Source organism: Pelobates fuscus, chromosome 12 (genome assembly GCF_036172605.1).
Source record: "Pelobates fuscus isolate aPelFus1 chromosome 12, aPelFus1.pri, whole genome shotgun sequence".
In the NCBI taxonomy this organism is placed as follows: domain Eukaryota; kingdom Metazoa; phylum Chordata; class Amphibia; order Anura; family Pelobatidae; genus Pelobates; species Pelobates fuscus.
The window spans coordinates 2,204,624-2,228,211 of NC_086328.1; the positions used below are offsets into that span (position 1 = coordinate 2,204,624).

A 23,588-nucleotide genomic window follows, 5' to 3' on the forward strand; every position below is an offset into this window, starting at 1 on the left:
AACAGAGGGATTGAGGGCCCTGCTCAGTGAGTTTACATGTTAGAGGGAGTGGGGTATAGTGACACAGTAACAGAGGGATTGAGGGCCTGCTCAGTGAGTTTACATGTTAGAGGGAGTGGGTTATAGTGACAGTAACAGAGGGATTGAGGCCCTGCTCAGTGAGGTTACATGTTAGAGGGAGCGGGGTATGGTGACACAGTAACAGAGGGATTGAGGGCCCTGCTCAGTGAGTTTACATGTTAGAGGGAGTGGGGTATAGTGACACAGTAACAGAGGGATTGAGGCCCCGCTCAGTGAGTTTACATGTTACAGGGAGTGGGGTATAGTGACACAGTAACAGAGGGATTGAGGGCCCTGCTCAGTGAGGTTACATGTAAGAGGGAGCGGGGTATAGTGACACAGTAACAGAGGGATTGAGGGCCCTGCTCAGGGAGTTTACATGTTAGAGGGAGTGGGGTATAGTGACACAGTAACAGAGGGATTGAGGGCCCTGCTCAGTGAGTTTACATGTTAGAGGGAGTGGGGTATAGTGACACAGTAACAGAGGGATTGAGGGCCCTGCTCAGTGAGTTTACATGTTAGAGGGAGTGGGGTATAGTGACACAGTAACAGAGGGATTGAGGGCCTGCTCAGTGAGCTTACATGTTAGAGGGAGTGGGGTATAGTGACACAGTAACAGAGGGATTGAGGGCCTGCTCAGTGAGTTTACATGTTAGAGGGAGTGGGTTATAGTGACAGTAACAGAGGGATTGAGGCCCTGCTCAGTGAGGTTACATGTTAGAGGGAGCGGGGTATGGTGACACAGTAACAGAGGGATTGAGGGCCCTGCTCAGTGAGTTTACATGTTAGAGGGAGTGGGGTATAGTGACACAGTAACAGAGGGATTGAGGCCCCGCTCAGTGAGTTTACATGTTACAGGGAGTGGGGTATAGTGACACAGTAACAGAGGGATTGAGGGCCCTGCTCAGTGAGGTTACATGTAAGAGGGAGCGGGGTATAGTGACACAGTAACAGAGGGATTGAGGGCCCTGCTCAGTGAGTTTACATGTTAGAGGGAGTGGGGTATAGTGACACAGTAACAGAGGGATTGAGGCCCCGCTCAGTGAGTTTACATGTTAGAGGGAGTGGGGTATAGTGACACAGTAACAGAGGGATTGAGGCCCTGCTCAGTGAGTTTACATGTTAGAGGGAGTGGGGTATAGTGACAGTAACAGAGGGATTGAGGGCCCTGCTCAGTGAGTTTACATGTTAGAGGGAGTGGGGTATAGTGACAGTAACAGAGGGATTGAGGGCCTGCTCAGTGAGTTTACATGTTAGAGGGAGTGGGGTATAGTGGCACAGTAACAGAGGGATTGAGGCCCCGCTCAGTGAGTTTACATGTTAGAAGGAGTGGGGTATAGTGACACAGTAACAGAGTGATTGAGGGCCTGCTCAGTGAGTTTACATGTTAGAGGGAGTGGGGTATAGTGACAGTAACAGAGGGATTGAGGGCCCTGCTCAGTGAGTTTACATGTTAGAGGGAGTGGGGTATAGTGATAGTAACAGAGGGATTGAGGGCCTGCTCAGTGAGTTTACATGTTAGAGGGAGTGGGGTATAGTGACACAGTAACAGAGGGATTGAGGGCCTGCTCAGTGAGTTTACATGTTAGAGGGAGTGGGGTATAGTGACACAGTAACAGAGGGATTGAGGCCCTGCTCAGTGAGTTTACATGTTAGAGGGAGTGGGGTATAGTGACACAGTAACAGAGGGATTGAGGCCCTGCTCAGTGAGTTTACATGTTAGAGGGAGTGTGGTATAGTGACACAGTAACAGAGGGATTGAGGGCCCTGCTCAGTGAGTTTACATGTTAGAGGGAGTGGGGTATAGTGATAGTAACAGAGGGATTGAGGGCCTGCTCAGTGAGTTTACATGTTAGAGGGAGTGGGGTATAGTGACACAGTAACAGAGGGATTGAGGCCCTGCTCAGTGAGTTCACATGTTAGAGGGAGTGGGGTATAGTGATAGTAACAGAGGGGTTGAGGCCCTGCTCAGTGAGTTTACATGTTAGAGGGAGTGGGGTATAGTGACACAGTAACAGAGGGATTGAGGGCCTGCTCAGTGAGTTTACATGTTAGAGGGAGTGGGGTATAGTGACACAGTAACAGAGGGATTGAGGGCCTGCTCAGTGAGCTTACATGTTAGAGGGAGTGGGGTATAGTGACACAGTAACAGAGGGATTGAGGGCCCTGCTCAGTGAGCTTACATGTTAGAGGGAGTGGGGTATAGTGACACAGTAACAGAGGGATTGAGGGCCCTGCTCAGTGAGCTTACATGCTAGAGGAAGTGGGGTATAGTGACACAGTAACAGAGGGATTGAGGGCCCTGCTCAGTGAGTTTACATGTTAGAGGAAGTGGGGTATAGTGACAGTAACAGAGGGATTGAGGGCCCTGCTCAGTGAGCTTACATGTTAGAGGGAGTGGGGTATAGTGACACAGTAACAGAGGGATTGAGGGTCCTGCTCAGTGAGTTTACATGCTAGAGGGAGTGGGGTATAGTGACACAGTAACAGAGGGATTGAGGCCCTGCTCAGTGAGTTTACATGTTAGAGGGAGTGTGGTATAGTGACACAGTAACAGAGGGATTGAGGGCCCTGCTCAGTGAGTTTACATGTTAGAGGGAGTGGGGTATAGTGATAGTAACAGAGGGATTGAGGGCCTGCTCAGTGAGTTTACATGTTAGAGGGAGTGGGGTATAGTGACACAGTAACAGAGGGATTGAGGCCCTGCTCAGTGAGTTCACATGTTAGAGGGAGTGGGGTATAGTGATAGTAACAGAGGGGTTGAGGCCCTGCTCAGTGAGTTTACATGTTAGAGGGAGTGGGGTATAGTGACACAGTAACAGAGGGATTGAGGGCCTGCTCAGTGAGTTTACATGTTAGAGGGAGTGGGGTATAGTGACACAGTAACAGAGGGATTGAGGGCCTGCTCAGTGAGCTTACATGTTAGAGGGAGTGGGGTATAGTGACACAGTAACAGAGGGATTGAGGGCCCTGCTCAGTGAGCTTACATGTTAGAGGGAGTGGGGTATAGTGACACAGTAACAGAGGGATTGAGGGCCCTGCTCAGTGAGCTTACATGCTAGAGGAAGTGGGGTATAGTGACACAGTAACAGAGGGATTGAGGGCCCTGCTCAGTGAGTTTACATGTTAGAGGAAGTGGGGTATAGTGACAGTAACAGAGGGATTGAGGGCCCTGCTCAGTGAGCTTACATGTTAGAGGGAGTGGGGTATAGTGACAGTAACAGAGGGATTGAGGGTCCTGCTCAGTGAGTTTACATGCTAGAGGGAGTGGGGTATAGTGACACAGTAACAGAGGGATTGAAGTCCTGCTCAGTGAGTTTACATGTTAGAGGGAGTGGGGTATAGTGACAGTAACAGAGGGATTGAGGGCCCTGCTCAGTGAGCTTACATGTTAGAGGGAGTGGGGTATAGTGACAGTAACAGAGGGATTGAGGGTCCTGCTCAGTGAGTTTACATGCTAGAGGGAGTGGGGTATAGTGACACAGGGGTGGATAGTAACTATGGAGTGACAGGGGCTGTAGTGGGGTGATAGGCTCTATAGTTGGGGGGGGGGGAATAGGGGCTGTAGTGAGGTGACAATAGCTGTACTGGGAAGGCCAGGAGTGTCACCACACTAGTGCCCCTGTAGTGACTGTACTGGGAAGTAGGGGCTACGTTTACTGTTCTATTTAAGAAAAGAAAAAAACATTTTAATTTTAAATGACAAAGCAAAAACTAAAGTTTATCCCCCCCCTCTCTGAGGCTTACCTTGGGCCAGACAGGGGGGAATCCTGATACCTGTGGATGCAGACAGCTCCTTCTGACAGGGGCCGGGAAATGTATCAGAGCACCTCTCTAGTCAATGCCTTCCCCTGCAGGAGCCGGCCAAAGAACTCTCCCCCATCACACTCAGCCACACAGGAAGAGAACAGGCTGGCCCATGAAGGAGATGTTTGATCTCCCCACCAACCATGCCACCCACTCCTGCCTGCTCAGTGAGCTTACATGTTAGAGGGAGTGGGGTATAGTGACACAGTAACAGAGGGATTGAGGGCCCTGCTCAGTGAGCTTACATGTTAGAGGGAGTGGGGTATAGTGACACAGTAACAGAGGGATTGAGGGCCCTGCTCAGTGAGCTTACATGCTAGAGGAAGTGGGGTATAGTGACACAGTAACAGAGGGATTGAGGGCCCTGCTCAGTGAGTTTACATGTTAGAGGAAGTGGGGTATAGTGACAGTAACAGAGGGATTGAGGGCCCTGCTCAGTGAGCTTACATGTTAGAGGGAGTGGGGTATAGTGACAGTAACAGAGGGATTGAGGGTCCTGCTCAGTGAGTTTACATGCTAGAGGGAGTGGGGTATAGTGACACAGTAACAGAGGGATTGAAGTCCTGCTCAGTGAGCTTACATGCTAGAGGAAGTGGGGTATAGTGACACAGTAACAGAGGGATTGAGGGCCCTGCTCAGTGAGTTTACATGTTAGAGGAAGTGGGGTATAGTGACAGTAACAGAGGGATTGAGGGTCCTGCTCAGTGAGTTTACATGCTAGAGGGAGTGGGGTATAGTGACACAGTAACAGAGGGATTGAAGTCCTGCTCAGTGAGTTTACATGTTAGAGGGAGTGGGGTATAGTGACAGTAACAGAGGGATTGAGGGCCCTGCTCAGTGAGCTTACATGTTAGAGGGAGTGGGGTATAGTGACAGTAACAGAGGGATTGAGGCCCTGCTCAGTGAGCTTACATGTTAGAGGGAGTGGGGTATAGTGACAGTAACAGAGGGATTGAGGGTCCTGCTCAGTGAGTTTACATGCTAGAGGGAGTGGGGTATAGTGACACAGGGGTGGATAGTAACTATGGAGTGACAGGGGCTGTAGTGGGGTGATAGGCTCTATAGTTGGGGGGGGGGGGGGAATAGGGGCTGTAGTGAGGTGACAATAGCTGTACTGGGAAGGCCAGGAGTGTCACCACACTAGTGCCCCTGTAGTGACTGTACTGGGAAGTAGGGGCTACGTTTACTGTTCTATTTAAGAAAAGAAAAAAACATTTTAATTTTAAATGACAAAGCAAAAACTAAAGTTTATCCCCCCCCTCTCTGAGGCTTACCTTGGGCCAGACGGGGGGAATCCTGATACCTGTGGATGCAGACAGCTCCTTCTGACAGGGGCCGGGAAATGTATCAGAGCACCTCTCTAGTCAATGCCTTCCCCTGCAGGAGCCGGCCAAAGAACTCTCCCCCATCACACTCAGCCACACAGGAAGAGAACAGGCTGGCCCATGAAGGAGATGTTTGATCTCTCCACCAACCATGCCACCCACTCCTGCCTGCTCCCCCGAGGCCGTGGCGAAATCCAGCCATGCATGCGACATCTCTACAGGGGCACAATGCTAATGGATGTCTAGGCTAAGGGATAGTGTTGGAGACATGTTTAACTATTTCCTAACCACACAGGAGTTCAGTCATTACTAATACTGTGGCCCCTTCTTTAACCTAAAGTGTGGCCCTTTATTACCTTGACATCTCAGATAAGCACAATTTCCCATCACCGTTCAGGTCAAACATGCGAAGCTGCAAAACAAGGGCACAGAGTGTCAGCTCACTGGGTCAGGACCTGCCATAAGTCCTATATTACAAAAAAATGTTAGTGCGTAAAAGAGGACACACTCTTCACACATAAAACATTTCAGCAAACTAAAGTGCTTTAGTGGTTCAGAGTGTATCTCTGCTTCATCTCATTCTAGCACGCTGTGTATACACCATGTGTACTCACTAGGATTCTGGCACGCTGTGTATACACTATGTGTACTCACTATGATTCTACCACGCTGTGTATACACTATGTGTACTCACTAGGATTCTACCACGCTGTGTATACACTATGTGTACTCACTAGGATTCTACCACGCTGTGTATACACTATGTGTACTGTGGCGAAACCAGCTTCGCCACTGTGAACTGGAGAGGCCTGGCTGCTGGCCTCCTGCCCGCTGACTATGGCCCCTGGACGTGTTGCACTTTAGAAACTATATTTGGGCAGGTAATAATTTGTATTGCTGCTGCTGGCCCTTTAAAAGCAGCGATGGACATATTGGAACTTTTGGGACTACTGTACCTTTAAGACTGTGGAGCGTAGTACAGTAATCCTGCCTTTAATACTTTAATGTCATGTATGTATTGTTGTATGCAGTTACCTGGGTTATATATATATGCAGCCTTCATCTGATTGTTCGGTAGAATCACTCCATTCATTGTATTGAGGAAACTACCGAACAACCAGACCACCCAGGAATAAGTGTGCCTCCAATTACAGTTTGCAACAATGTTGCAAACGGGTAATTGGCAATCAGTGTAATGTATCCTTTGTCCTCTGGGTGGCCGCCATTCGGGAAACAAACACGTGGCGGCGGCCATCTTAAACTACCGAACAGCGGTGTTTTGCCGTCGAGTGTCTGGAACTAAAATCGGACACTTGACTAGGCAAACACCGCTGAGACCTCCATACTTCCAGAAATTCGTATGGAAACTACCGAATGACCCGCCGTTCGGTAGAAAGAGCCCCATAAACAAGGGAATTCATTCAAACCCTCTCCAGGCTCTATAACACAGGCAATTCGCCTGTTTTCATTCCCTTGTTTGTGACCGACCGCAGGGCCAAAATGCATGGAACTGTTTTCGGATACTTTACCCATGCGGTCGGTCAAATCTTTGGAACCCCATATCTCACGAACCATTCATCCGAATTACTTGAACTTTGGATATGTTGTCCCCCTGAATAAGGGCTATCCAGCGATGCTGGATTTAAAGGTGTACCCCCTGTTTTTGGGGTACATCCAGGAATTGGGGAAAAAGGTGTACAGTATAATTGTGTTAAGTGTTAATCTAAGGGGAGGAAATGTGTGGGAGGTACATCCATGTGATTGGTTAATTTCATCCTCCCCCTGGGAGTGTCCTGTATGTACTTGTTGGTAATAAAAGCCAGACTGGGTGTCCCAGTCTTGAGTTCCTGCTTAACCCTCAAAATGAAGTGTCGTCTCGTTCTTGGGGGAGATTGGATTGTAAGCTGACTGCCAAGAGTGTAAGCCGATTGTATGCTTTTCTTGTTCAGCTGTTCCAGTTCGGAGTGTTATTTCGTATCCAGCTCGTGAGTTCTGATGTTCTGCAGTAGCTGTGCCTGTCTATGGAAAAGGGGATTATCGCCTAAACGCATTTTTCCCCTTGTATGCTGAAACGGTCCGTTACAATTGGTGGCAAGCGGCGGGATCGTTCCTACAACCAGAAGGACAGCTACAGAACACCAATTCCTTGGAGTTACAAATTGAGGGCAACGTTAGCATTCGTGCAGCGCCCCTGGCAGCAGAGGTATCCAGCGACTTGGAGCAGACAAGTATGGAAGGCTCTGACGCTGAAGATGATTTTATGGCCAAGGTGAGGCAGCAAGTGGCCCAGTATGGGGGTTATATATCCATGGACACATTCCAGGGGATCTGGAACCAGGTCATGGCTGAGCAAAACTCAAAGATGGACGAAGAGTATGATGAGCAGGAAGAGTGGTACAGCAGCAGAGTAGAGGCTGCATCCGAGGAGGTTAGCCGCCCTCCCCCGAGGCGGCAGGAAGAACCCGAAGTAGGGGTCCTCATAGATTGGTCCTGTGAGGAACCACAACAGGCAGGTGGAGATGGGACCGAGGTCTCTCTACCGGCCCTACAGGGATGCTGGGCAGTCGGCCCAGATCCCCAGCGGCAGTGTGTAACCCAGGGAGCTGATGGTGTCGTCCATCCTCCCCAGCGGCAGAGTAAGTCCCAGGGAGCTAAAAGTGTCGTCCTTCCTCCCCAGCGGCAGATTGTATCTCAGGGAGCTGAAGGTGCCGTCCTTCCTCCCCAGCGGCAGTGTGTGTCCCAGGGAGATGAAGGTGTCGTCCTTCCTCCCCAGCGGCAGGCTGAGTTACAGGGGGCAGAGGTTGTTGTTCCTGCCCCCCAGCAGAAAAGTGATGTGCCAGGAAGGCAGTGTGAAGTAAAGGGAGAGGAGAGCAGCGTCCTCCCTCCCCAGCGGCAGTGTGTGTCTCCGAGAGCTGATGGTGTCGTCCATCCTCCCCAACGGCAGGCTGAGTTACAGGGGGCAGAGGTTGTTGTTCCTGCCCCCCAGCAGCAAAGTGATGTGCCGGGAGGGCAGTGTAAAGTGAAGGGAGAGGAGAGCAGCGTCCTCCCTCCCCAGCGGCAGTGTGTACCCCAGGGAGATGAAGGTGTCGTCCTTCCTCCCCAGTGGCAGCGTACACCCCAGGGAGATGAAGGTGTCGTCCTTCCTCCCCAGTGGCAGCGTACACCCCAGGGAGATGAAGGTGTCGTCCTTCCTCCCCAGCGGCAGGCTGAGTTACAGGGGGCAGAGGTTGTTGTTCCTGCCCCCCAGCAGCAAAGTGATGTGCCTGGAAGGCAGTGTGAAGTAAAGGGAGAGGAGAGCCGTGTCCTCCCTCCCCAGCGGCAGGGTGTGTCTCAGGGAGCAGAAGGTGCAATCCTTCCTCCCCAGCGGCAGTGTGTACCCCAGGGAGCTGATGGTGTCGTCCTTCCTCCCCAGCGGCAGTGTGTACCCCAGGGAGCAGAAGGTGCCATCCTTTCTCCCCAGCGGCAGTTTGCCATCCAGAGAGAGGAACTTGTTACACCCTCTCTCCCACGGCAACCTAACCCACCAAGGGGAGATGTTAAGCCCCACAACTGTGCAGATGGGACCGTAGTCTCTGCACTTACAGCACAAGGGATAGGGACGGTCGGTCCTGTTCCCCAGCCTCAGTGTGATGGATCCAAAGGGGAGACAGTCGGTCTCCCCCTCCAGCAGTCGAGCTGTGCACCTAAAGGGGAGACAGCCAGTCTCCAGCAACCAGACGCCCACCAGACTACTCCCGTGGTAGTGCTGGCAACAGGACAGAGTACCGCTGGTCTCTGCCCCCTCAGCAACCCACCAAGGCAGCCTACCCGTCTCCCACCCAGCAGTGGTGAAACACCAGAACTTGGACAAAATCCTTCCTCACCCAGATGTAGTAACCGGTTAGTGTGGGTGGGCTGCTCTGTTATTTCTGTTTCGTGGGTGGGTTGCTGGACTAACCAGGGCACTGACCGGCAGAAAGTCAGGTACCCTGTTAGTCTAATTGGCAAAGGGGAGAAATGTGGCGAAACCAGCTTCGCCACTGTGAACTGGAGAGGCCTGGCTGCTGGCCTCCTGCCCGCTGACTATGGCCCCTGGACGTGTTGCACTTTAGAAACTATATTTGGGCAGGTAATAATTTGTATTGCTGCTGCTGGCCCTTTAAAAGCAGCGATGGACATATTGGAACTTTTGGGACTACTGTACCTTTAAGACTGTGGAGCGTAGTACAGTAATCCTGCCTTTAATACTTTAATGTCATGTATGTATTGTTGTATGCAGTTACCTGGGTTATATATATATGCAGCCTTCATCTGATTGTTCGGTAGAATCACTCCATTCATTGTATTGAGTGAAACTACCGAACAACCAGACCACCCAGGAATAAGTGTGCCTCCAATTACAGTTTGCAACAATGTTGCAAACGGGTAATTGGCAATCAGTGTAATGTATCCTTTGTCCTCTGGGTGGCCGCCATTCGGGAAACAAACACGTGGCGGCGGCCATCTTAAACTACCGAACAGCGGTGTTTTGCCGTCGAGTGTCTGGAACTAAAATCGGACACTTGACTAGGCAAACACCGCTGAGACCTCCATACTTCCAGAAATTCGTATGGAAACTACCGAATGACCCGCCGTTCGGTAGAAAGAACCCCACAAACAAGGGAATTCATTCAAACCCTCTCCAGGCTCTATAACACAGGCAATTCGCCTGTTTCATTCACTTGTTTGTGACCGACCGCAGGGCCAAAATGCATGGAACTGTTTTCGGATACTTTACCCATGCGGTCGGTCAAATCTTTGGAACCCCATATCTCACGAACCATTCATCCGAATTACTTGAACTTTGGATATGTTGTCCCCCTGAATAAGGGCTATCCAGCGATGCTGGATTTAAAGGTGTACCCCCTGTTTTTGGGGTACATCCAGGAATTGGGGAAAAAGGTGTACAGTATAATTGTGTTAAGTGTTAATCTAAGGGGAGGAAATGTGTGGGAGGTACATCCATGTGATTGGTTAATTTCATCCTCCCCCTGGGAGTGTCCTGTATGTACTTGTTGGTAATAAAAGCCAGACTGGGTGTCCCAGTCTTGAGTTCCTGCTTAACCCTCAAAATGAAGTGTCGTCTCGTTCTTGGGGGGGATTGGATTGTAAGCTGACTGCCAAGAGTGTAAGCCGATTGTATGCTTTTCTTGTTCAGCTGTTCCAGTTCGGAGTGTTATTTCGTATCCAGCTCGTGAGTTCTGATGTTCTGCAGTAGCTGTGCCTGTCTATGGAAAAGGGGATTATCGCCTAAACGCATTTTTCCCCTTGTATGCTGAAACGGTCCGTTACATGTACTCACTAGGATTCTGGCACGCTGTGTATACACTATGTGTACTCACTATGATTCTACCACGCTGTGTATACACTATGTGTACTGTGGCGAAACCAGCTTCGCCACTGTGAACTGGAGAGGCCTGGCTGCTGGCCTCCTGCCCGCTGACTATGGCCCCTGGACGTGTTGCACTTTAGAAACTATATTTGGGCAGGTAATAATTTGTATTGCTGCTGCTGGCCCTTTAAAAGCAGCGATGGACATATTGGAACTTTTGGGACTACTGTACCTTTAAGACTGTGGAGCGTAGTACAGTAATCCTGCCTTTAATACTTTAATGTCATGTATGTATTGTTGTATGCAGTTACCTGGGTTATATATATATGCAGCCTTCATCTGATTGTTCGGTAGAATCACTCCATTCATTGTATTGAGGAAACTACCGAACAACCAGACCACCCAGGAATAAGTGTGCCTCCAATTACAGTTTGCAACAATGTTGCAAATGGGTAATTGGCAATCAGTGTAATGTATTCTTTGTCCTCTGGGTGGCCGCCATTCGGGAAACAAACACGTGGCGGCGGCCATCTTAAACTACCGAACAGCGGTGTTTTGCCGTCGAGTGTCTGGAACTAAAATCGGACACTTGACTAGGCAAACACCGCTGAGACCTCCATACTTCCAGAAATTCGTATGGAAACTACCGAATGACCCGCCGTTCGGTAGAAAGAGCCCCATAAACAAGGGAATTCATTCAAACCCTCTCCAGGCTCTATAACACAGGCAATTCGCCTGTTTTCATTCCCTTGTTTGTGACCGACCGCAGGGCCAAAATGCATTAAACTGTTTTCGGATACTTTACCCATGCGGTCGGTCAAATCTTTGGAAACCCATATCTGCCGAACTGTTCATCCGAATTACTTGAACTTTGGATATGTTGTCCCCCTGAATAAGGGCTATCCAGCGATGCTGGATTTAAAGGTGTACCCCCTGTTTTTGGGGTACATCCAGGAATTGGGGAAAAAGGTGTACAGTATAATTGTGTTAAGTGTTAATCTAAGGGGAGGAAATGTGTGGGAGGTACATCCATGTGATTGGTTAATTTCATCCTCCCCCTGGGAGTGTCCTGTATGTACTTGTTGGTAATAAAAGCCAGACTGGGTGTCCCAGTCTTGAGTTCCTGCTTAACCCTCAAAATGAAGTGTCGTCTCGTTCTTGGGGGAGATTGGATTGTAAGCTGACTGCCAAGAGTGTAAGCCGATTGTATGCTTTTCTTGTTCAGCTGTTCCAGTTCGGAGTGTTATTTCGTATCCAGCTCGTGAGTTCTGATGTTCTGCAGTAGCTGTGCCTGTCTATGGAAAAGGGGATTATCGCCTAAACGCATTTTTCCCCTTGTATGCTGAAACGGTCCGTTACATGTACTCACTAGGATTCTGGCACGCTGTGTATACACTATGTGTACTCACTATGATTCTACCACGCTGTGTATACACTATGATGTGGGATTATTAAAAATCTTTATTGTACTTGTATTGAATTATTGCACTAACTCCATTTTAACTTCATACTGTGAATCCTCCATTTTGTCCTCCTAACCTGACTTCTTCATTCCTCCATTTTGTCCTCCTAACCTGACTTCTTCATTCCTCCATTTTGTCCTCATAACCTGACTTCTCCATATGAAAACTACATTACATGACAGAATTGCTCAGCACATCTAACACAATAGACAAAGACTTTATTTTTACATAAAGATATGACTAACCCAGGAACTGCTGAATTTCCCCTAACTCGCAACATAGTATAAATTGAAGGCCATGAGAACACAGTAGTAATGAAATGTTCTATTCATAAGAGACCTTGCACCTGGCCACGAGATCTGAGATCACTGACCGTGTAAAATGACGCTCAAGACCCCCTTGTCCCCACCCGTGTCCAAAATAATACCACCTCTTGGTGGGTGGACACGAAGCTAACCACTTAGTTTTTGATCCAATTAATAATATTGATGGGTGGACACTAATATAGTCACATAACATTTAATCCAATTAATGATGTTTATTTGTTATTATCTGATATTCAATGATGATGTCATTTTGCTTTTATACACTATATACACTATGTGTACTCGCTAGGATTCTAGCATGCTGTATATACACTATGTGTACTCACTCTCATTCTACCACGCTGTATATACACTATGTGTACTCACCATCATTCTAGCACGCTGTGTATACACTATGTGTACTCACTATGATTCTAGCACGCTGTGTATACACCATGTGTACTCACTATGATTCTAGCACGGTGTGTATACACTATGTGTACTCACTAGGATTCTAGCATGCTGTATATACACTATGTGTACTCACTATAATTCTACCACGCTGTATATACACTATGTGTACTCACTATGATTCTGGCACGCTGTGTATACACCATGTGTACTCACTATGATTCTAGCACGCTGTGTATACACTATGTGTACTCACTAGGATTCTAGCATGCTGTATATACACTATGTGTACTCACTATCATTCTACCACGCTGTATATACACTATGTGTACTCACTATGATTCTGGCACGCTGTGTATACACCATGTGTACTCACTAGGATTCTAGCACGCTGTGTATACACTATGTGTACTCACTATCATTCTGGCACGCTGTGTATACACTATGTGTACTTACTATCATTCTAGCACGCTGTGTATACACTGACTATGTGTACTCACTATCATTCTACCACGCTGTATATACACTGTGTGTACTCGCTAGGATTCTAGCATGCTGTATATACACTATGTGTACTCACTATCATTCTGGCACACTGTATATACACTATGTGTACTCACTATCATTCTAGCACGCTGTGTATACACTATGTGTACTCACTATCATTCTGGCACGCTGTGTATACACTATGTGTACTCACTATCATTCTACCACGCTGTATATACACTATGTGTACTCACTATGATTCTGGCACGCTGTGTATACACCATGTGTACTCACTATGATTCTAGCACGGTGTGTATACACTATGTGTACTCACTAGGATTCTAGCACGCTGTGTATACACTATGTGTACTCACTAGGATTCTAGCACGCTGTGTATACACCATGTGTACTCACTAGGATTCTAGCACACTGTATATACACTATGTGTACTCACTATCATTCTACCACGCTGTATATACACTATGTGTACTCACTATGATTCTGGCACGCTGTGTATACACCATGTGTACTCACTATGATTCTAGCACGCTGTGTATACACTATGTGTACTCACTAGGATTCTAGCATGCTGTATATACACTATGTGTACTCACTATCATTCTACCACGCTGTATATACACTATGTGTACTCACTATGATTCTGGCACGCTGTGTATACACCATGTGTACTCACTATGATTCTGGCACGGTGTGTATACACTATGTGTACTCACTAGGATTCTAGCACGCTGTGTATACACTATGTGTACTCACTATCATTCTACCACGCTGTATATACACTATGTGTACTCACTATGATTCTGGCACGCTGTGTATACACCATGTGTACTCACTATGATTCTAGCACGCTGTGTATACACTATGTGTACTCACTAGGATTCTAGCATGCTGTATATACACTATGTGTACTCACTATCATTCTACCACGCTGTATATACACTATGTGTACTCACTATGATTCTGGCACGCTGTGTATACACCATGTGTACTCACTAGGATTCTAGCACGCTGTGTATACACTATGTGTACTCACTATCATTCTGGCACGCTGTGTATACACTATGTGTACTTACTATCATTCTAGCACGCTGTGTATACACTGACTATGTGTACTCACTATCATTCTACCACGCTGTATATACACTGTGTGTACTCGCTAGGATTCTAGCATGCTGTATATACACTATGTGTACTCACTATCATTCTGGCACACTGTATATACACTATGTGTACTCACTATCATTCTAGCACGCTGTGTATACACTATGTGTACTCACTATCATTCTGGCACGCTGTGTATACACTATGTGTACTCACTATCATTCTACCACGCTGTATATACACTATGTGTACTCACTATGATTCTGGCACGCTGTGTATACACCATGTGTACTCACTATGATTCTAGCACGGTGTGTATACACTATGTGTACTCACTAGGATTCTAGCACGCTGTGTATACACTATGTGTACTCACTAGGATTCTAGCACGCTGTGTATACACCATGTGTACTCACTAGGATTCTAGCACACTGTATATACACTATGTGTACTCACTATCATTCTACCACGCTGTATATACACTATGTGTACTCACTATGATTCTGGCACGCTGTGTATACACCATGTGTACTCACTATGATTCTAGCACGCTGTGTATACACTATGTGTACTCACTAGGATTCTAGCATGCTGTATATACACTATGTGTACTCACTATCATTCTACCACGCTGTATATACACTATGTGTACTCACTATGATTCTGGCACGCTGTGTATACACCATGTGTACTCACTAGGATTCTAGCACGCTGTGTATACACTATGTGTACTCACTATCATTCTGGCACGCTGTGTATACACTATGTGTACTTACTATCATTCTAGCACGCTGTGTATACACTGACTATGTGTACTCACTATCATTCTACCACGCTGTATATACACTGTGTGTACTCGCTAGGATTCTAGCATGCTGTATATACACTATGTGTACTCACTATCATTCTGGCACACTGTATATACACTATGTGTACTCACTATCATTCTAGCACGCTGTGTATACACTATGTGTACTCACTATCATTCTGGCACGCTGTGTATACACTATGTGTACTCACTATCATTCTACCACGCTGTATATACACTATGTGTACTCACTATGATTCTGGCACGCTGTGTATACACCATGTGTACTCACTATGATTCTAGCACGGTGTGTATACACTATGTGTACTCACTAGGATTCTAGCACGCTGTGTATACACTATGTGTACTCACTAGGATTCTAGCACGCTGTGTATACACCATGTGTACTCACTAGGATTCTAGCACACTGTATATACACTATGTGTACTCACTATCATTCTACCACGCTGTATATACACTATGTGTACTCACTATGATTCTGGCACGCTGTGTATACACCATGTGTACTCACTATGATTCTAGCACGCTGTGTATACACTATGTGTACTCACTAGGATTCTAGCATGCTGTATATACACTATGTGTACTCACTATCATTCTACCACGCTGTATATACACTATGTGTATTCACTATGATTCTGGCACGCTGTGTATACACCATGTGTACTCACTATGATTCTGGCACGGTGTGTATACACTATGTGTACTCACTAGGATTCTAGCACGCTGTGTATACACTATGTGTACTCACTATCATTCTACCACGCTGTATATACACTATGTGTACTCACTATGATTCTGGCACGCTGTGTATACACCATGTGTACTCACTAGGATTCTAGCACGCTGTGTATACACTATGTGTACTCACTATGATTCTAGCATGCTGTATATACACTATGTGTACTCACTATCATTCTACCACGCTGTATATACACTATGTGTACTCACTATGATTCTGGCACGCTGTGTATACACCATGTGTACTCACTATGATTCTAGCACGGTGTGTATACACTATGTGTACTCACTAGGATTCTAGCACGCTGTGTATACACTATGTGTACTCACTAGGATTCTAGCACGCTGTGTATACACCATGTGTACTCACTAGGATTCTAGCACACTGTATATACACTATGTGTACTCACTATCATTCTACCACGCTGTATATACACTATGTGTACTCACTATGATTCTGGCACGCTGTGTATACACCATGTGTACTCACTATGATTCTAGCACGCTGTGTATACACTATGTGTACTCACTAGGATTCTAGCATGCTGTATATACACTATGTGTACTCACTATCATTCTACCACGCTGTATATACACTATGTGTACTCACTATGATTCTGGCACGCTGTGTATACACCATGTGTACTCACTAGGATTCTAGCACGCTGTGTATACACTATGTGTACTCACTATCATTCTAGCACGCTGTGTATACACTATGTGTACTTACTATCATTCTAGCACGCTGTGTATACACTGACTATGTGTACTCACTATCATTCTACCACGCTGTATATACACTGTGTGTACTCGCTAGGATTCTAGCATGCTGTATATACACTATGTGTACTCACTATCATTCTGGCACACTGTATATACACTATGTGTACTCACTATCATTCTAGCACGCTGTGTATACACTATGTGTACTCACTATCATTCTGGCACGCTGTGTATACACTATGTGTACTCACTATCATTCTACCACGCTGTATATACACTATGTGTACTCACTATGATTCTGGCACGCTGTGTATACACCATGTGTACTCACTATGATTCTAGCACGGTGTGTATACACTATGTGTACTCACTAGGATTCTAGCACGCTGTGTATACACTATGTGTACTCACTAGGATTCTAGCACGCTGTGTATACACCATGTGTACTCACTAGGATTCTAGCACACTGTATATACACTATGTGTACTCACTATCATTCTACCACGCTGTATATACACTATGTGTACTCACTATGATTCTGGCACGCTGTGTATACACCATGTGTACTCACTATGATTCTAGCACGCTGTGTATACACTATGTGTACTCACTAGGATTCTAGCATGCTGTATATACACTATGTGTACTCACTATCATTCTACCACGCTGTATATACACTATGTGTACTCACTATGATTCTGGCACGCTGTGTATACACCATGTGTACTCACTATGATTCTGGCACGGTGTGTATACACTATGTGTACTCACTAGGATTCTAGCACGCTGTGTATACACTATGTGTACTCACTATCATTCTACCACGCTGTATATACACTATGTGTACTCACTATGATTCTGGCACGCTGTGTATACACCATGTGTACTCACTATGATTCTAGCACGCTGTGTATACACTATGTGTACTCACTAGGATTCTAGCATGCTGTATATACACTATGTGTACTCACTATCATTCTACCACGCTGTATATACACTATGTGTACTCACTATGATTCTGGCACGCTGTGTATACACCATGTGTACTCACTAGGATTCTAGCACGCTGTGTATACACTATGTGTACTCACTATCATTCTGGCACGCTGTGTATACACTATGTGTACTTACTATCATTCTAGCACGCTGTGTATACACTGACTATGTGTACTCACTATCATTCTACCACGCTGTATATACACTGTGTGTACTCGCTAGGATTCTAGCATGCTGTATATACACTATGTGTACTCACTATCATTCTGGCACACTGTATATACACTATGTGTACTCACTATCATTCTAGCACGCTGTGTATACACTATGTGTACTCACTATCATTCTGGCACGCTGTGTATACACTATGTGTACTCACTATCATTCTACCACGCTGTATATACACTATGTGTACTCACTATGATTCTGGCACGCTGTGTATACACCATGTGTACTCACTATGATTCTAGCACGGTGTGTATACACTATGTGTACTCACTAGGATTCTAGCACGCTGTGTATACACTATGTGTACTCACTAGGATTCTAGCACGCTGTGTATACACCATGTGTACTCACTAGGATTCTAGCACACTGTATATACACTATGTGTACTCACTATCATTCTACCACGCTGTATATACACTATGTGTACTCACTATGATTCTGGCACGCTGTGTATACACCATGTGTACTCACTATGATTCTAGCACGCTGTGTATACACTATGTGTACTCACTAGGATTCTAGCATGCTGTATATACACTATGTGTACTCACTATCATTCTACCACGCTGTATATACACTATGTGTACTCACTATGATTCTGGCACGCTGTGTATACACCATGTGTACTCACTATGATTCTGGCACGGTGTGTATACACTATGTGTACTCACTAGGATTCTAGCACGCTGTGTATACACTATGTGTACTCACTATCATTCTACCACGCTGTATATACACTATGTGTACTCACTATGATTCTGGCACGCTGTGTATACACCATGTGTACTCACTAGGATTCTAGCACGCTGTGTATACACTATGTGTACTCACTATGATTCTAGCATGCTGTATATACACTATGTGTACTCACTATCATTCTACCACGCTGTATATACACTATGTGTACTCACTATGATTCTGGCACGCTGTGTATACACCATGTGTACTCACTATGATTCTAGCACGGTGTGTATACACTATGTGTACTCACTAGGATTCTAGCACGCTGTGTATACACTATGTGTACTCACTAGGATTCTAGCACGCTGTGTATACACCATGTGTACTCACTAGGATTCTAGCACACTGTATATACACTATGTGTACTCACTATCATTCTACCACGCTGTATATACACTATGTGTACTCACTATGATTCTGGCACGCTGTGTATACACCATGTGTACTCACTATGATTCTAGCACGCTGTGTATACACTATGTGTACTCACTAGGATTCTAGCATGCTGTATATACACTATGTGTACTCACTATCATTCTACCACGCTGTATATACACTATGTGTACTCACTATGATTCTGGCACGCTGTGTATACACTATGTGTACTCACTATGATTCTGGCACGCTGTGTATACACTATGTGTACTCACTAGGATTCTAGCATGCTGTATATACACTATGTGTACTCACTATGATTCTAGCATGCTGTATATACACTATGTGTACTCACTATGATTCTAGCACGCTGTGTATACACTATGTGTACTCACTATGATTCTGGCACGCTGTGTATACACTATGTGTACTCACTATGATTCTGGCACGCTGTGTATACACTATGTGTACTCACTAGGATTCTAGCACGCTGTATATACACTATGTGTACTCACTATGATTCTAGCATGCTGTATATACACTATGTGTACTCACTATGATTCTAGCACGCTGTGTATACACTATGTGTACTCACTAGGATTCTAGCACGCTGTGTATACACTATGTGTACTCACTAGGATTCTAGCACGCTGTGTATACACTATGTGTACTCACTAGGATTCTAGCACGCTGTGTATACACTATGTGTACTCACTAGGATTCTAGCACGCTGTGTATACACTATGTGTACTCACTAGGATTCTGGCACGCTGTGTATACACTATGTGTACTCACTAGGATTCTAGCACGCTGTGTATACACTATGTGTACTCACTAGGATTCTAGCACGCTGTGTATACACTATGTGTACTCACTAGGATTCTAGCACGCTGTGTATACACTATGTGTACTCACTAGGATTCTAGCACGCTGTGTATACACTATGTGTACTCACTAGGATTCTGGCACGCTGTGTATACACTATGTGTACTCACTAGGATTCTAGCACGCTGTGTATACACTATGTGTACTCACTAGGATTCTAGCACGCTGTGTATACACTATGTGTACTCACTAGGATTCTAGCACGCTGTGTATACACTATGTGTACTCACTAGGATTCTAGCATGCTGTGTATACACTATGTGTACTCACTAGGATTCTAGCACGCTGTGTATACACTATGTGTACTCACTAGGATTCTGGCACGCTGTGTATACACTATGTGTACTCACTAGGATTCTAGCACGCTGTGTATACACTATGTGTACTCACTAGGATTCTAGCACGCTGTGTATACACTATGTGTACTCACTAGGATTCTAGCACGCTGTGTATACACTATGTGTACTCACTAGGATTCTAGCACGCTGTGTATACACTATGTGTACTCACTAGGATTCTAGCACGCTGTGTATACACTATGTGTACTCACTAGGATTCTAGCACGCTGTGTATACACTATGTGTACTCACTAGGATTCTAGCACGCTGTGTATACACTATGTGTACTCGCTAGGATTCTAGCACGCTGTGTATACACTATGTGTACTCACTATCATTCTGGCACGCTGTGTATACACCATGTGTACTCACTAGGATTCTAGCACACTGTATGTACACACCATGTAACGACCATTATAACATTTCACACACTTACAATAGTCTGAGTGTATTCTTGAAGCTTCTTTTCATCAAATGGTCGATTTGCTTTTTTCAAAAGATCTGACAGAAAACCCTGATCAAAAAGGAGGTACAGAAAATCAATTACTGTCACAAACACACAGTGACATACAGTGCTCATAGTAACAAATACAGTGTTTACAGCTCCTCACCCCCTGCCATCACAGCTCCTGCACCCCCTGCCATCACAGCTCCTGCACCCCCTGCCATCACAGCTCCTGCACCCTCTGCCATCACAGCTCCTCACCCCCTGCCATCACAGCTCCTCACCCCCTGCCATCACAGCTCCTGCACCCCCTGCCATCACAGCTCCTGCACCCCCTGCCATCACAGCTCCTGCACCCCCTGCCATCACAGCTCCTGCACCCTCTGCCATCACAGCTCCTGCACCCCCTGCCATCACAGCTCCTGCACCCCCTGCCATCACAGCTCCTCACCCCCTGCCATCACAGCTCCTCACCCCCTGCCATCACAGCTCCTGCACCCCCTGCCATCACAGCTCCTGCACCCCCTGCCATCACAGCTCCTGCACCCCCTGCCTGCCATCACAGCTCCTGCACCCCCTGCCATCACAGCTCCTGCACCCCCTGCCATCACAGCTCCTGCACCCCCTGCCATCACAGCTCCTGCACCCCCTGCCATCACAGCTCCTCACCCCCTGCCATCACAGCTCCTCACCCCCTGCCATCACAGCTCCTGCACCCCCTGCCATCACAGCTCCTGCACCCCCTGCCATCACAGCTCCTGCACCCCCTGCCATCACAGCTCCTGCACCCCCTGCCTGCCATCACAGCTCCTGCACCCCCTGCCATCACAGCTCCTGCACCCCCTGCCATCACAGCTCCTGCACCCCCTGCCATCACAGCTCCTGCACCCCCTGCCATCACAGCTCCTGCACCCCCTGCCATCACAGCTCCTGCACCCCCTGCCTGCCATCACAGCTCCTGCACCCCCTGCCTGCCATCACAGCTCCTGCACCCCCTGCCTGCCATCACAGCTCCTGCACCCCCTGCCATCACAGCTCCTGTACCCCCTGCCTGCCATCACAGCTCCTGCACCCCCTGCCTGCCATCACAGCTCCTGCACCCCCTGCCTGCCATCACAGCTCCTCACCCCCTGCCTGCCATCACAGCTCCTGCACCCTCTGCCATCACAGCTCCTGCACCCCCTGCCTGCCATCACAGCTCCTCACCCCCTGCCTGCCATCACAGCTCCTGCACCCTCTGCCATCACAGCTCCTGCACCCCCTGCCTGCCATCACAGCTCCTGCACCCCCTGCCATCACAGCTCCTGCACCCCCTGCCTGCCATCACAGCTCCTGCACCCCCTGCCTGCCATCACAGCTCCTGCACCCCCTGCCTGCCATCACAGCTCCTGCACCCCCTGCCTGCCATCACAGCTCCTGCACCCCCTGCCTGCCATCACAGCTCCTGCACCCCCTGCCATCACAGCTCCTGCACCCCCTGCCTGCCATCACAGCTCCTGCACCCCCTGCCTGCCATCACAGCTCCTGCACCCCCTGCCTGCCATCACAGCTCCTGCACCCTCTGCCATCACAGCTCCTGCACCCCCTGCCATCACAGCTCCTCACCCCCTGCCTGCCATCACAGCTCCTCACCCCCTGCCATCACAGCTCCTGCACCCCCTGCCTGCCATCACAGCTCCTGCACCCCCTGCCTGCCATCACAGCTCCTGCACCCTCTGCCATCACAGCTCCTGCACCCCCTGCCATCACACCTCCTGCACCCTCTGCCTGCCATCACAGCTCCTGCACCTCCTGCCTGCCATCACAGCTCCTGCACCCCCTGCCTGCCATCACACCTCCTGCACCCTCTGCCTGCCATCCCACCTCCTGCACCCCCTGCCTGCCATCACAGCTCCTAAACCCCCTGCCTGCCATCACAGCTCCTGCACCCCCTGCCTGCCATCACAGCTCCTGCACCCCCTGCCTGCCATCACAGCTCCTGCACCCCCTGCCTGCCATCACAGCTCCTAAACCCCCTGCCTGCCATCACAGCTCCTGCACCCCCTGCCTGCCATCACAGCTCCTGCACCCCCTGCCTGCCATCACAGCTCCTGCACCTCCTGCCTGCCATCACAGCTCCTGCCCCTCCTGCCTGCCATCACAGCTACTGCACCTCCTGCCTGCCATCACAGCTCCTGCACCCCCTGCCTGCCATCACAGCTCCTGCACCCCCTGCCTGCCATCACAGCTTCTGCACCCCTGCCATCACAGCTCCAGCACCTCCTGCCTGCCATCACAGCTCCTGCACCCCCTGCCTGCCATCACAGCTCCTGCACCCCCTGCTTGCCATCACAGCTCCTGCACCTCCTGCTTGCCATCACAGCTCCTGCACCCCCTGCTTGCCATCACAGCTCCTGCACCTCCTGCCTGCCATCACAGCTCCTGTACCCCCTGCCATCACACCTCCTGTACCCCCTGCCTGCCATCACACCTCCTGTACCCCCTGCCTGCCATCACAGTGTCAGCATTACAAGTCTATCCAGCACGCAGTACTGTGTCACACCTAGGACTAAGGATAACGTATAACCAGACCTTAGAATGGCCGGACTTAACGTCTCCAAGAATAGTCAGAATACTTGCCGAGGTCAGGGACACAGAATCAGATACAATGATAAGGGAAAGCCAAAAGTCAAGGATACCAGATATCAGGGAAGTCAAAACAAACCCAAACCCAAAGTCAAATACCAGAAACTCAAGATCAGGAACGCGCTCTCGGATAACCATACACATGAAACCACGACAGGGCAATGAGCAAGAGGAAAACTGGGCCTAAATACCCCTCCTGTGGATCCGATTGGCTGTAATCGGCCTTTGAACCCAAAGGCAATTGCCAGGTTTCCATGTGCATGATTGCTGCTTGGCACAACTTTTCCTGACAAGATGGTAATTTAGCTTGGCACAACTTTTCCTGTCAGGACA

At 47.8% G+C, this 23,588-nt stretch overlaps 1 protein-coding gene across 1 annotated transcript in view; it reads right to left on the reverse strand.

Moving 5' to 3' along the window:
• Positions 1-23,588, reverse strand: part of CALB2 (calbindin 2) — a 110,297-nt gene that overhangs the window by 19,540 nt on the left and 67,169 nt on the right. The window contains exons 6-7 of the mRNA XM_063437621.1: positions 20,622-20,699; positions 5,549-5,604 (exon numbers count right to left, since the gene is read on the reverse strand). Coding sequence (XP_063293691.1) covers positions 5,549-5,604; positions 20,622-20,699 — 134 coding nt within the window. The remainder of the gene's footprint in view (positions 1-5,548; positions 5,605-20,621; positions 20,700-23,588) is intronic.